At 38.2% G+C, this 15,971-nt stretch overlaps 1 protein-coding gene across 1 annotated transcript in view; it reads right to left on the minus strand.

Annotated features, from left to right (window-relative positions):
* Positions 1-385: 385 nt before the first annotated feature.
* Positions 386-15,971, minus strand: part of CFAP53 (cilia and flagella associated protein 53) — a 66,679-nt gene continuing 51,093 nt past the window's right edge. Inside the window, 4 exon segments of the mRNA XM_022584276.2 lie at positions 386-406; positions 408-615; positions 10,472-10,574; positions 12,179-12,395. Of these exon segments, the coding sequence (XP_022439984.1) occupies positions 386-406; positions 408-615; positions 10,472-10,574; positions 12,179-12,395 (549 nt within the window).

Raw genomic sequence — 15,971 nt, forward strand, 5'->3', positions numbered from 1 at the left:
CTGATAGTCCCAGCTCCGCCTGCAAAAATGCCCTGCTAATATTGTGAATGATGTCTGTGAGAGAGAAGAGAAAGGAGGCAAGAGGAAATGGGCATATTGGCAGATGGATGGAAGAAAGTGAAGCTATTAATAAATGAACAAGAAAGGGAGGCATGGAGATAAATAAGGAAAATAACTGTGTGATAGGAAGTAGATCATTCAGATTTGTCAGTCTATGAAATCTCAAAAAGGAACAGTTTAATCTGTAAGAAGGAACTTTCGTGGCATATAATTATGCAAACTCAGTATAAAAGAACAGTTTATCCATGAGTTAAAAGGGATATACAGGCATGCTATAGTTTAAAATAGTAAAGGACTGAGAAAAGCTAGGTTGACGTTTATGAAGCTATGGTGGAAGTTTATCAGGGCGATGCTCTCCGCATGGGATGAATACTTTGGGGCAGCACTTGATGGGTGGACAGGATCTCCTGGATCTTGTCCTGGAAATTCTTCTCTGCTGTCATCCCTGCTTCAAACTCTCGGCGTTCCTCCTCCTTCTCCGCTTCACGGGCCTGCTGTTGGGAGCACATTTGCATCTGAAGTTGCTTCCTGTACTCCTGGGCTAAACTGGAGCGTCTAAGGTATCAGAAATGTCAAAGCATAAAACTGTCAAAGTAAGTATTTGGATTTATGTAGACCATTACACTTAAAATGTAATTTTCAAAGTCAAATTAAAATTCCCATTAAAATCAGGGTGAGTGGGGAAGAAATAGATGAAAAATTCAATAATGTGTTTATTACCCAATAATAATTAAGACAACCTTAGAACAAAAATTGATTTTAGCAAGGGAATGTCTCTTCTTCATTCAAAATATTGACTGCTATGTGGAGAGAGCCCTTGGCCTCTCTCCATCCCCTCTCACTCCCCTCCAAGGAAGAAGGTAAAATGGAACAAGTTGTTCTGCCTATTTCTTGTCCGCTTTCTATATCAAAGGGGGCATATTCTCCCTGCAGGGGAGGCCTGCAGTGGTCTGGCACTGCTGGTGACTGGGTGGGTTGCTGGTGACCGGGTGGGTAAGTTTGACTCATTCTGTTCAGTATTAACTAGGTGATTTCCTCCATATATAAGCCACAGTTAAAATATATAAGCCACATTTAAAAATTTATAGTGATTTTTTTTACTGTGGTAAAAAACACATAATGTAAAATTTACCATCTTAACCATTTTTAAGTGCACAGTTCAGTAGTGTTAAGTATATTCACATTGTTGTGAAGCAGATCTCCAGAACTTTTCGTCTTGCAAATCTGAAACTCTATACCCATTAAACAACAACTCTTTTCTGTCCCCTCCCACCAGCCCTCAGTAACCACCATTCTACTTGCTGTCTTTATGAATTTGACTCTTCTAGGTACCTCAAGTAAGTGAGATCAAACAGTATCTGTCTTTTTGTGACTGGGTTTATTTTACTTAGCACGTCCTCAAGGTTCATCCATGCTGTAGTATCTGACAGGATTTCCTTCCGTTTTAAAGCTGAATAATATTCAACTGTATGTACATACCACACTTTGTTTATCCATTCACCTGTTAATGGATATTTGGGTTATTTCCACCTTGGCTACTGTGAATAGTGCTGCTATGAACACAAGTATACAAACATCTCTTTAAGGTCCTGCTTTCATTTATTTTGGATTTATACCCAGAAGTGGGATTACTGGATCATATGGTATTTCTAATTTTAATTTTTTGAGGAAACTTCATATTGTTTTCCATAGCAGTTTTACCATTTTACAATCTATAAGCCACATTATTAATATAAGACTTTATCAGAAATAGAGATTACAGCATGCATACGCCTCTGTGTGGCAGATTCCATTTTCCAAAGACTGCCACAGTGATATCGCCCCCTCCCATATGCTCTTCTGCAATGTGAACCTCTACTCCCCTATCAAGAGGTGGAGCTTATTTCTCCATCCCACTGAATCTAGATGGGCCCTGTGGCTGCTTTTTTTTTTTTTTTTTTTTTTTTTTGCGGTACGTGGGCCTCTCACTGCCGTGGCCTCCTGTTACAGAGCACAGGCTCCGGATGCGCAGGCCCAGCGGCCATGGCTCACGGGCCCAGCCGCTCTGCGGCATGTGGGATCTTCCCGGACCAGGGCACGAACCCGTGTCCCCTGCATCGACAGGCGGACTCCCAACCACTGCGCCAGCTGGGAAGCCCTGTGTGGCTGCTTTTTATGGCCAATAGAATATGACAGAAGTGATGCTATAGCAGTCCTAGATGTAGTCCTTAATTGGCCTGGCAGCTTACCCTTCCTGTCTCTTGGAATGCTTGATGTTGGAACTATCCCTCTCAAAACCAGCTACCACACTGTAAGAACCCCAAGCCCCACGGAGAGGCCACGTGTACGTGTTCTGGCTGGTAATACCAGATGAGATCCCCAGGCACAGTCAGTACATGCTACAAGCTATATGAATAGGTATCTTAGGTGTGCATTCCAGCTGAGCCTTCACATGAATGTAGCCCCAGCCAGCATCTGACTTGAACCACATGAGAGACCCCAAGCAAGAACCACCCAGCTGAGCCTTGTCAACCACAGAATCATGAGACAGAATCATAACTCACTTTAAACCACAAATTTGGGAGTGAGTTGTTATACACCAGTAGGTAACTGTGATACCTTCTGCTCACACGACTTTTCTTATTTCTCAGTTGATTCAAAAGTTGGGCAGGGGCTTAGGACCTGCACAGAAGGGGAGAGGCAGCACGTTGAAAGGAGGGCCTCTGGAGTGTGGAGGTCCAGAAGTTTGGAGATGGAGAAACTGAGGCCTGGAGAATAAAATAGGCTGCCCAAGTTTGCACAGCTGCTGTGTGGCTAACAGGGTCTTGGTGCTCCTGCCAGGTGTTCGGCCTGAACCTCTGAGGTGGGAGAGCCAAGTTCAGGACATTGGTCCACCAGAGACCTCCCGGCCCCACGTAATATCAATTGGCGAGAGCTCTCCCAGAGATCTCCATCTCAACGCTAAGACCCAGCTCCACTCAATGACCAGCAACCTCAAGGGCTGGACACCCAATGCCAGACAACTAGCAAGACAGAACACAACCCCACCCATTAGTAGAGAGGCTGCCTAAAATCATAATAAGGTTACAAACACCCCAAAACACACCATCGGATGCAGTCCTGCCCACCAGAAAGACAAGATCCAGCCTCATCAACCAGAACACAGGCACCAACTCCTCCACCAGGAGGCCTACAACCCACTGAACCAACCTTAGCCACTGCGGACAGACACCAAAAACAATGGGAACTACGAACCTGCAGCCTGTGAAAAGGAGACCCCAAACACAGTAAGTTAAGCAAAATGAGAAGACAGAGAAATACACAGCAGATGAAGGAGCAAGGAAAAAACCCACCCGACCAAAACAATGAAGAGAAAATAGGCAGTCTACTTGAAAAAGAATTCAGAGTAATGATAATAAAGATGATCCAAAATCTTGGAAATAGAAGGAGAAAATAAAAGAAACATTTAAGAAGGACCTAGAAGAAATAAAGACCAAACAAACAATGATGAACAACACAATAAATGAAATTAAAAATTCTCTAGAAGGAATCAATAGCAGAAGAACGGATAAGTGACCTGGAAGATAAAATACTGGAAATAACTACTGCCGAGCAGAATAAAGAAAAAAGAATGAAAAGAATTGAGGACAGTCTCAGAGATCTCTGGGACAACATTAAATGCACCAACATTTGAATTATAGGGGTCCCAGAAGAAGAAGACAAAAAGAAAGGGACTGAGAAAATATTTGAAGAGATTATAGTTGAAAACTTCCCTAACATGGGAAAGGAAATAGCCAATCAAGTCCAGGAAGCACAGAGAGTCCTATACAGGATAAATCCAAGGAGAAACATGCCAAGACACATATTAATCAAACTATCAAAAATTAAATACAAAGAAAAAATATTAAAAGCAGCAAGGGAAAAGTAACAAATAACATACAAGGGAATCCCCATAAGGTTAACACCTGATCTTTCAGCAGAAACTCTGCAAGCCAGAAGGGAGTGGCAGGACATATTTAAAGTGATGAAAGGGAAAACCTACAACCAAGATTACTCTATCCAGCAAGGATCTCATTCAGATTCGACAGAGAAAATAAAACCTTTACAGACAAGAAAAACCTAAGAGAATTCAGCACCACCAAACCAGCTTTACAACAAATGCTAAAGGAACTTCCCTAGGCAGAAAACACAAGAGAAGGAAAAGACCTACAATAACAAACCCAAAACAATTAACAAAATGGTAATAGGAACATACATATCGATAACTACCTAAAATGTAAATGGATTAAATGCTCCAACCAAAAGACATAGATTGGCTGAATGGATACAGAAACAAGACCCATATATATGCTGTCTACAAGAGACCCACTTCAGACCTAGGGACACATACAGACTGAAAGTGAGGGGATGGAAAAAGATATTCCATGAAAATGAAAATCAAAAGAAAGCTGGATTAGCAAGTCTTATTATCAGAAAATATAGACTTTAAAATAAAGACTATTACAAGAGACAAAGAAGGACACTACGTAATGATTAAGGGATCAAACCAAGAAGAAGATATAACAATTTTAAGTATTTATGTACCCAACATAGGAGCACCTCAATACATAAGGCAAATACTAACAGCCATAAAAGGGGAAATCGACAGTAACACAAGCAAAGTAGGTGACTTTAACACCCCACTTTCACTAATGGACAGATCATCCAAAATGAAAATAAATAAGGAAACACAAGCATGAAATGATACATTAAACAAGATGGACTTAATTGATATTTATACGACACTCCATCCAAAAACAACAGAATACACTTTCTTCTCAAGTGTTCATGGAACATTATCTAGGACAGATCATATCTTGGGACACAAATCAGCTTTGGTAAATTAAAAAAATTGAAATCTTATCAAGAATCTTTTCTGACCACACACTATGAGACTAGATATCAATTACAGGAAAAAATCTGTAAAAGATACAAACACATGGAGACCAAACAATACACTACTTAATAACCAAGAGATCACTGAAGAAATCAAAGAGGTAATCAAAAAATACCTAGAGACAAATGACAATGAAAACACGATGACCCAAAACCTATGGGATGCAGCAAAAGCAGCTCTAAGAGGGAAGTTTAGAGCAATACAATCCTACCTCAAGAAACAAGAAACATCTCAAATAAACAACGTAAACTTACACCTAAAACAATCAGAGAAAAAAGAACAAAAAAAACCCAAAGGTAGCAGAAGGAAAGAAATCATAAACGTCAGATCAGAAATAAATGAAAAAGAAATGAAGGAAACGATAGCAAAGATCAATAAAACTAAAAGCTGGTTCTTTGAGAAGATAAAGAAAATTGATAAACCATTAGCCAGACTCATCAAGATAAAAAGGGAGAAGACTCAAATCAACAGAATTAGAAACGAAAAAGGAGAAGTAACAACTGACACTGCAGAAATACAAAGGATCATGAGAGATTACTACAAGCAACTCTATGCCAATAAAATGGACAACCTGGAAGAAATGGACACATTCGTAGAAAAGCACAACCTTCTGAGACTGAACCAGGAAGAAATAGAAAATATGAACAAACCAATCACAAGAACTGAAATTGAAACTGTGATTAAAAATCTTCCAACAAACAAAAGTCCACTACCAGATGGCTTCACAGGCAAATTCTATCAAACATTTAGAGAAGAGCTAACACCTATCCTTCTCAAACTCTTCCAAATATAGCAGAGGGAGGAACACTCCCATACTTATTCTAAGGGCCACCATCACCCTGATACCAAAACCAGACAAAGATGTCACAAAGAAAGAAAACTACAGGCCAATATCACTGATGAACATAGATGCAAAAATCCTCAACAAAATACTAGTAAACAGAATCCAACAGCACATTAAAAGGATCATACATCATGATCAAGTGGGGCTTATCCCAGGAATGCAAGGATTCTTCAATATACGCAAATCAATCAATGTGATACACCATATTAACAAACTGAAGGAGAAAATTCATATGATCCTCTCAATAGATGCAGAATAAGCTTTTGACAAAATCCAACATCCATTTATGATAAAAACCCTCCAGAAACTAGGCATAGAGGGACCTTACCTCAACATAATAAAGGTCATATATGACAAACCCACAGCCAACACAGTTCTCAATGGTGAAAAACTGAAAGCATTTCCTCCAAGATCAGGAACAAGACAAGTTTGTCCACTCTCACCACTATTATTCAACATTGTTTTGGAAGTTTTAGCCACAGCAATCAGAGAAGAAAAAGAAATAAAAGGAATCCAAATCGGAAAAGAAGTAAAGCTGTCACTGTTTGCAGATGACATGATACTACACATAGAGTATCCTAAAGATGCTACCAGAAAACTACTAGCGCTAATCAATGAATTTGGTAAAGCAGCAGGATACAAAATTAATGCACAGAAATCTCTTGCAATCCTATACACTAGTGATGAAAAAGCGGAAAGAGAAATTAAGGAAACACTCCCATTTACCACTGCAACAAAAGAATAAAATATCTAGGAATAAACCTACCTAAGGAGACAAAAGACCTGTATACAGAAAACTATAAGACACTGATGAAAGAAATTAAAGATGATACAAACAGGTGGAGAGATATACCATGTTCTTGGATTGGAAGAATCAATATTGTGCAAATGACTCTACTACCCAAAGCAATATACAGATTCAATGCAATCCCTATCAAAGTACCACTGACATTTTCACAGAACTAGAACAAAATATTTCACAATTTGTATGGAAACACGAAAGACCCCAAATAGCCAAAGCAATCTTGTAAAGAAAAATGGAGCTGGAGGAATCAGGCTCCCTGACTTCAGACTATACTACAAAGCTACAGTAATCAAGACAATATGGTACTGGCAAAAAAACAGAAATATAGATCAATGGAACAGGATGGAAAGCCCAGAGATAAACACATGCACATACGGTCACCTTATTTTTGATAAAGGAGGCAAGAATATACAGTGGAGAAAAGACAGCCTCTTCAAGAAGTGGTGCTGGGAAATCTAGACAGCTACATGTAAAAGAATGAAATTAGAACACTCCCTAACACTATCCACAAAAATAAACTCAAAATGGATTAAAGATCTCAATGTAAGGGCAGACACTGTAAAACTCTTAGAGGAAAACATAGGCAGAACACTCTAGGACATAAATCACAGCAAGATCCTTTTTGACCCACCTCCTAGAGAAATGGAAATAGAAACAAAAATAAACAAATGGGACCTAATGAAGCTTAAAAGCTTTTGCACAGCAAACGAAAACATAAACAAGACAAAAGGACAGCCCTCACAATGGGAGAAAATATTTGCAAATGAAGTAACTGACAAAAGATTAACCTCTAAAATTTACAAGCAGCTCATGCAACTCAATATCAAAGAAACAAACAACCCAATCCAAAAATGGGCAGAAGACCTAAATAGACCTTTCTCCAAAGAAGATATACAGATTGCCAACAAACACATGAAAGGATGCTCAACATCACTAATTATTAGAGACATGCAAACCAAAACTACAATGAGGTATCACCTCACACCAGTCAGAATGGCCATCATCAAAAAATCTACAAACAATAAATGCTGGAGAAGGTGTGGAGAAAAGGGAACCCTCTTGCACTGTTGGTGGGAATGTAAATTGATACAGCCACTATGGAGAACAGTATGGAGGTTCCTTAAAAAACTAAAAATAGAACTACCATATGACCCAGCAATCCCACTACTGGGTATATACACTGAGAAAACCATAATTCAAAAAGAGTCATGTACCAAAATGTTCACTGCAACTCTATTTACAATAGCCAGGACATGGAAGCAACCTCAGTGTCCATCGACAGATGAATGGATAAAGAAGATGTGGCACATATATACAGTGGAATATTACTCAGCCATAAAAAGAGAAGAAATTGAGTTATTTGTAGTGAGGTGGATGGACCTAGAGTCTGTCATACAGAGTGAAGTAAGTCAGAAAGAGAAAGACAAATACCATATGCTAACACATATATATGGAATCTAAGAAAAAAAATGTCATGAAGAACCTAGGGATAACACAGGAATAAAGACACAGACCTACTAGAGAATGGACTTGAGGATATGGGGAGGGGGAAGGGTAAGCTGTGACAAAGCGAGAGATAGGCATGGACATATATACACTACCAAACGTAAGGTAGATAGCTAGTGGGAAGCAGCCGCATAGCACAGGGAGATCAGCTCGGTGCTTTGTGAGTGCCTGGAGGGGTGGGGTAGGGAGGGTGGGAGGGAGGGAGATGCAAGAGCGAAGATATATGGGAACATATGTATATGTATAACTGATTCACTTCGTTATAAAGCAGAAACTAACACACCATTGTAAAGCAATTATACTCCAATAAAGATGTAAAAAAAAAAACAAATACCATATGCTAACACAAGATATGGAATCTAAAAAAAAAAAAAGGGGGGTTTCTGAAGAACCTAGGGGCAGGACAGGAATAAAGACACAGACGTAGAGAATGGACTTGAGGACACAGGGAGGGGGAAGGGTAAGCTGGGATGAAGTGAGAGAGTGGACTGGACATATATACACTAGCAAATGTAAAGTAGATAGCTAGTGGGAAGCAGCCGCATAGCACAGGGAGATCAGCTCCGTGCTTTGTGACCACCTAGAGGGGTGGGATAGGGAGGGTGGGAGGGAGACGCAAGAGGGAGGAGATATGGGGATGTGTGTTTATGTATAGCTGGTTCACTTTGTTATACAGCAGAAACTAACACACCATTGTAACGCGATTATACTCCAATAAAGGTGTTAAAAAAAAACAGGGCACTGGGTTAAATTTGAATTTCAGATTAAAAAATATATATTTACATATATTATAAATATATTTAATATTTTATAAACCTAAATAAATACATTCTGAAGCAAAACTGAAAAAAGAGAAAATAGACTCATGTACCACAATGTTCATTGCAGCACTATTTGCAATAGCCAGGACATGGAAGCAACCTAAGTGTCCATTGACAGATGAATGGATAAAGAAGTTGTGGCACATATATACAATGGAATATTACTCAGCCATAAAAAGAAACGAAACTGAGTTATTTGTAGTGACGTGGATGGACCCAGAGTCTGTCATACAGAGTGAAGTAGAACCTAGGGGCAGGACAGGAATAAAGATGCAGACGTAGAGAATGGACTTGAGGACACGGGGAGGGGGAAGGGTAAGCTGGGATGAAGTGAGAGAGTGGCATGGACATACATACACTACGAAATGTAAAACAGGTAGTAGGAAGCAACCGCATAGCACAGGGAGATCAGCTAGGTGCTCTGTGAGCATCTAGAGGGGTGGGATAGGGAGGGTGGGGGAGAGACGCAAGAGGGAGGGGATGTGGGGATATATGTATACGTAGAGCGGATTCACTTTATGATATAGGAGAAAGTAACACACCATTGGAAAGCAATTATACTCCAATAAAGATGTTAAAATAAGAAAAAAATAAAAGTTGGGCAGGGAAGAGAGTTGTTATTCATTAAATTCCCTTCACATCTCCAACAACAGACTTTTCAAAAGTGAGAAGGAAGGACCTCCAGAGTAGAACAAGTAGAGGAAGTCAGTAGGGTCGGCCAGATATTGTTGGTAGTGCCCCCAAAGTAACAATAGGCTCAGGTATATAAACCATACTCTTCCTATAAAGAAGAGAGCTTATTTCTATGCACCAAATATGGGTGAGCCGGGGAACAGGCCCTAGGGACAGGGAGGGTGACCAGTAATTAGAGGAGCCAGGTCCTCTTTCTCCACCACACTGGTCACCTGAATTGGGTGTCATAGTCATCAGTGGGAAGGGACTGCTATGATCTGTGAAAGGCTGCAAGGAGGCATCAGCCAATTATCTCTACCTGAGCCTGATTATGGTGATCAGAGGGACACTTGCCCGAGGAGGGAAGTGGTACATCTCAAAGCACCCAGAGCACTTCAGTTTTCCAGCTCAGCGAGGCTACAAAAAATCTTCCTGGGACATTTGCATGGAATCATAACCCCATAAGCCATTTCTGTTAATCTAAGTAATTAGGTCATGCTGTATTTCCGGGTTTATTTCATGGGGATAAAAACTTATTTCATTATGATTTAGGGTTGGTGCCTACTTTATAAAAAATGTTTCTAATTTGTTTTATTTTTTAAGATGTTTATCTAGTTTAATACCTAATGTGTATAATCAGAATTACACAATGTACAGAATTTAATTTTACCAAAATGGTTGTTGCTTATTTTTATATGAAATTTTATAAACTGAATTGAGCTTTTAGGACAAACATAAGACTGATGTAAAATAACATCAATAATACATGAATTATGGCACATTGTCCTCTATGCTAAAAATCTCCTATTTTTGGTTAGTTAGTAATAATAAAAAAAACAAAATCATACCTTGTAAAATCCTCCCTCTCTTCACGGTTAAGCTCTTTAAGACCTTCATTTATGCGTTCCTGTTCCATAGCACGTTCTTCCTGTTCTTTTGCTTTGCGTTGCACTAAGAAAGACAAAAGTAATTTTTGCTGAATGACTTTTTCAGAAAAGCCTTGCTGACATCTTTCGGGGCATCGATGCCATATTGTCTTTAGAAAGGCAGAGCTTAGGATCACTGGGCTGGATCTTAGCTTAATAAGGTAGAAGTAGTCATCTCCTTTAAGGAAAGAATAGGGTTTAGATTCATATGTGCTGCAATCTACAGAGATTTTCTCTTAATCATTTGTCATTGAAATCTATGATCAGCCTTTTTCATACCAGATTACCACTGTTTGAACACTTCTCACCTTTCTCTTCTTGAGGACAAACAGTTCTATTGCCATTTATATTAATAGGCGACTTTATTTATTACAAAATAAGTATTGGAAAAACAGTATGTAAGTCTCTTATAAATTAAATAAGGAAAACTTAAACAACCCAGTAGGTAAAAAAAATGACAAAGAGAACAGAGTTCACAAAAGGATAAATAAAACCAGGCAATATACATCTAAAATGTACATATCTTTGGTCCCAAATCCATTTACAGGAATTTATCTTAATCATATATGAGCCAAAAAACATATGTACAGAGACAGTAACCTCCAATGCTAACACAGGAGGAAAAAGATTCAAAACAAGCTGAAGGTCCATTAGCTGTGTTTAGGTAAAATAAATTATGGTCCATTTTTATAATGGATTTCTAGGCAGCATTACAAATCTTACAATTGAAGAAAAATAACCTGGAAAAATGTTAATGATAAGTGGGAAATGCAGGCTGTAAAAAAATATATACAACAAGATCCTAATTTGTGAGGGGAAATGACATATATAATAAAAAATACTCGAAGGAAATACAGGAAGTTGTGAACAGTAGCTATTCCTGGGTGGTGCATTATGGTTGGTTTTATTTCCTTGTTTATAAATGGTTCCAAATACTTAAATTTTCCATGTTTTCTCAATATATTCTAAAACATTTATCATGGGACAATACAGAAATCATTTTATCATAGAAGCTTTCTTTTCATTTCTTAAAACTCCATCTAATACTGGCTTAACAATTTTCAACTGCCATTATAATTCCTGGAGTGGAGAATTAATCAGTGGAACCAAGATGAGCTTTCTCTTGCAAAGACAGCTAGTGTGAAGTCCATAGTACCCTACTAGTAAATGTTTACATCTGGGTATAGAAATCCTCTCAACAAATATTTCCTTCTGTGACCAAGCACTGAAGCTGAGGGAATTCAGTGGTATGCTAAGAGATGTGAACAAGCAATGGTGAGAACCCCAGAAAGAAGATTTATTATGAATAGAGGAACACAGAGGGCCTCTCAAGGAATGAGATATTTGAGCTGGCCTTGAAGGATGTCCAGGATTTCTCAAGATCAAAAGTATCATAGGGAGAGAAAACTACCCAAGCAAAGGCATGCAGGTATGGACGTATGGAGACACCTGCAGAAAGATATTCAAGTATTCAATTAGGTAAGGTCCCTGCAAAGCAGCGATCTTGCCTTAATCCGTTTTACATTCTTCATAGTATTTCACACATAATACTTATTTAATAAATATTTTGGTTGCTACTTAAATTGAATTAAGGCCCTAATATAATATAATTATAATTCATTTCCTTACACTTTTCTTGAACTTGCAGTTTTCTTGTATACATGACCTCATTCAAAAGTTGTTTTCTTGCCTCCTTTTCAAGTCTCAGCTCCTTGTCCTTCTCAGCAAACTTCTTTTCCTTCTCTTTCTCTAACATTCTGTCCAGTTCTTTCTCCTGAGCTTTTTCTTCCTCACGCCGCTGTGCCAAGTACTGATGATATATCTTCTGTTCTCTTATCATATCTTCCTACATAACATAAAAATTACCTCATGTTGTTAAAACTTTTAGGTGCAATAATGATATAGAGGATAAGTTTTAAAATAATCTTTTAGAGCTACAATTCCAATATTTCAGAATTACATACTGAAACATTTACAGATATTGTAAAATATTATTTCTAGGGTTTACTTAAAAATGTTCGGGGTGGGGCTTCCCTGGTGGCGCAGTGGTTAAGAATCCGCCTGCCAATGCAGGGGACATGGGTTCGATCCCTGGTCCGGGAAGATCCCACATGTCGCGGAGCAACTAAGCCCATGCGCCACAGATATGGAGCCTGTGCTCTAGAGCCTGCAAGCCACAACTACTGAGCCCACATGCCACAACTACTGAAGCCCACGCACCTAGAGCCTGTGCTCCGCAACAAGAGAAGCCACTGCAATGAGAAACTCGCACGCCACAACGAAGAGTAGCCCCCGCTTGCTGCAACTAGAGAAAGCCCACATGCAGCAACGAAGACCCAATGCAGCCAAAAATAAATAAATAAATTTATTTTTTAAAAAATTCGGATGACAGTGGAAAATGGGTGGGAGGGACAGATGAAACAAGAAGAGCTATTGGTTGATGGTTGTTGAAGTTAGGAAATTGACGCATGGGGGTTCATTGTACTATTCTTTGCAACTGTTTGAAATGTTTTATAACACATTTTTGAACAGTTCAAATAGTAATTCAAATACTTTCTCAAATTGTTTCTCAAAGAAGTTCCCAAATAATTTTCAATTATACAACTTTATTTTAATTTAGGTAGATGAAATATCAACCTGATAAAATAAGTCACTACTATTATTACAGCACTGTCTCTGACTAGAAGGTGAGTTAGTTGATAATTTACAACAGCAAATGTCAATCTTAGCTACACTTTGAAATCACCTGGGGAGCTTTAAAAAGTACTAAGTCTCACCCCTTGAGATTCCTATCTAATGAATAGCTTTTAAGTTCCCCAGGTGATTTGACTGTGCAGCTAAGGCTGTGAACTAGGCTTTATAACACAGGTAATTTCAGTTGCCTTCTGTCTTTCATGGTATTATATTTGTGCTGTTTGATCCAATCTGTGATCTCTTTTGAGAATATCACAGATTTGAGGTAGAACTAGCAAGATCTGAGGGTGTAGCTGCACCCTCAGAATGGCTTGTATACATAGTTTCATACTTCGGGGAATAATTTAACAAAAGAAGTGCAAACCTTATACTCTGAAAACTAAGAAGCATTACTGAAAAAAATTAAAGAAGACCTAAATAAATGGAAAGATATCCGATGTTCATGGATCAGAAGACAATATTGTTAAAATGGCAATTATCCCCAAATTGGTCTATAAGTTCAAAATAATCCCTATCAAAATCCCAGTTGGTTTCTTTGCAGAAATTGACAAGCTGATCCTAAATTCAAATGGAAATTCAAGGGAGCTGGAATAGCCAAAACAATTTGAAAATGAAGAACAAAGTTGGAAAATTCACATTTCCTGATTTCAAACTTACTACAAATCTATAGTGATCAAGACATGATATTGGCCTAGGAATGGATATATAGATTAATGGAATAGAACTGAGAGTCCAAAATAAACCCTCACATTTACTGTCAATTGATTTTTGACATAGTGCCAAGACAATTCAATAGAGGAAAAATAGTCTCTTCAACAAATGGTGCTGGGACAACTGGATATCCACATGCAAAAGAATGAAGTTAGGCCTCTACCTCATACCATATACAAAAGTTAACTCAAAATGGATCAAAGGCAGGTACTTCTCTGGCAGTCCAGTGGTTAAGACTTCACCTTCCCATGCAGGGGGTGTGGGTTCAATCCCTGGTCAGGGAGCTAAGATCCCACATGCCTCGCGGCCCAAAAACCAAAACATAAAACAGAAATAATATTGTAACAAATTCAATAAAGACTTTAAAAATGCTCCACATCAAAAAAATCTTTAAAAAAAATGGATCAAAGGCCTAAATGTAAGAGCTAAAACTATAAAACTTTAAGAAGAAAACAGGACATCTTCATGACCTTGGCGTAATAAGAGTGTTTTGGATATGACACCAAAAAGCACAAGCAACAACAGAAAATATAGATAAATTTTACTTCATCAAAATTTAAAACTCTTGTACTTCAAGGGACACCATCAAGAGCGAAAAGGCAACCCACAGAATGAGAAAAATATTTACAGATCACTTATGTGATAAGGGATTTGTGTCTAGAACATAAAAAGAGCTCCTACAACTCAATAATAAAAAGACAACCCAGTTAAAAACTGGGCAAATAACTTGAATATACTTCTTAAGACTTCAGTAGCCTTTAGACAGATTACTCCAAGGAAGATATATAAATGGCCAATATGCACAGAAAAAGAGGCTCAACGTTTTTACTCATTAGGGAAATGCAAATGAAAACCACAGTAACATACTACTTTAGACAAACTAGGATGTTTAAAATAAAAAAGACAGACAATAACAAATGTTAACAAGCATGGGGAAAAATCAGAACCCTCCTAAGTATGTGAGAATGTAAAACAGTGAAGCCACTTTGAAAAACAATTTGGTGATCACTCACAAGCTTAAACATAGAGTCAGTAATTCTACTCCTAGGCATATGCCCAAGAGAAACAAAAATATATGTCCAAACAAAAATTCACATATGAATGTTCACATTAGCATTATTCATAATAGCAAAAAAGTAGAAACAACTCAAATGCCCATCAACTGACAAATGTATGAACAAAATGTGGTATATCCATACACTGACATATTATTCAGCCGTATAAAGGCGTAAACTACTCATACAGGTTACAACATGGATAAGCCTTGAAAACATTATGCTGCGTGAAAGAAGCCAGTCAGAAGATCCCATAATATATGATTTCATTCATATGAAAGTCCAGAATAGGGAATCAATAGAGACAGACTATTAGTAGTTGCTTAGGATTGGGGGTGGAGGGAGGGGAAGAGGGAAAGTGGGATAATAAAAATGTTCTAAAATCAACTGTGGTGATGGTTGCACTAAAATCCATTGAAATGTACACTTTAAATGGGTGAATTGTATGTTTTATGAATGATACCGTAATGAAGCTGTTAAGAATTTAAGAAAAAAATATCCAATTGAGAAGAAAAAGCTCAATATCAAAAATAGTAAGAAAGAAAGAAAGAGAAAGAAAGAAAGGGAAAAATCAAATAAGCAATCCAGTTAGAAAATGGGCAAAAGATATCAGAAGACATTTGGTTGAAGAGGATATACAGATGGCAAATAAGCACATTAAAAGTTGGTCAACATCATTAGCTATTTTGGAAATGCAAATTGAAAACACAATGAGATTGGCCGGAGGCTCAGTGTGGACTGCTCTGAGTTAAAAACTCTAAGGGGACCCAATCATCCAGGGGGACCCCACACTTTTGTGAGTTTTACCTCCTGTAAACTCACAAAACCTTACCTCAGGTTCTACAGTAAATATCAGAGAAAAATCCCCTCATGCTTATGGCAAGGGGAGGGGAAAATGAACCATTCTGAAATACACCAGAGCATTCTATTCTTCTTAATAAGGTTTGGCCTCAGGAGAAAGT

Source organism: Delphinapterus leucas, chromosome 14 (assembly GCF_059928025.1).
Source record: "Delphinapterus leucas isolate spDelLeu-1000000601 "Yukka" chromosome 14, BTC_Dleu_Yukka2, whole genome shotgun sequence".
In the NCBI taxonomy this organism is placed as follows: domain Eukaryota; kingdom Metazoa; phylum Chordata; class Mammalia; order Artiodactyla; family Monodontidae; genus Delphinapterus; species Delphinapterus leucas.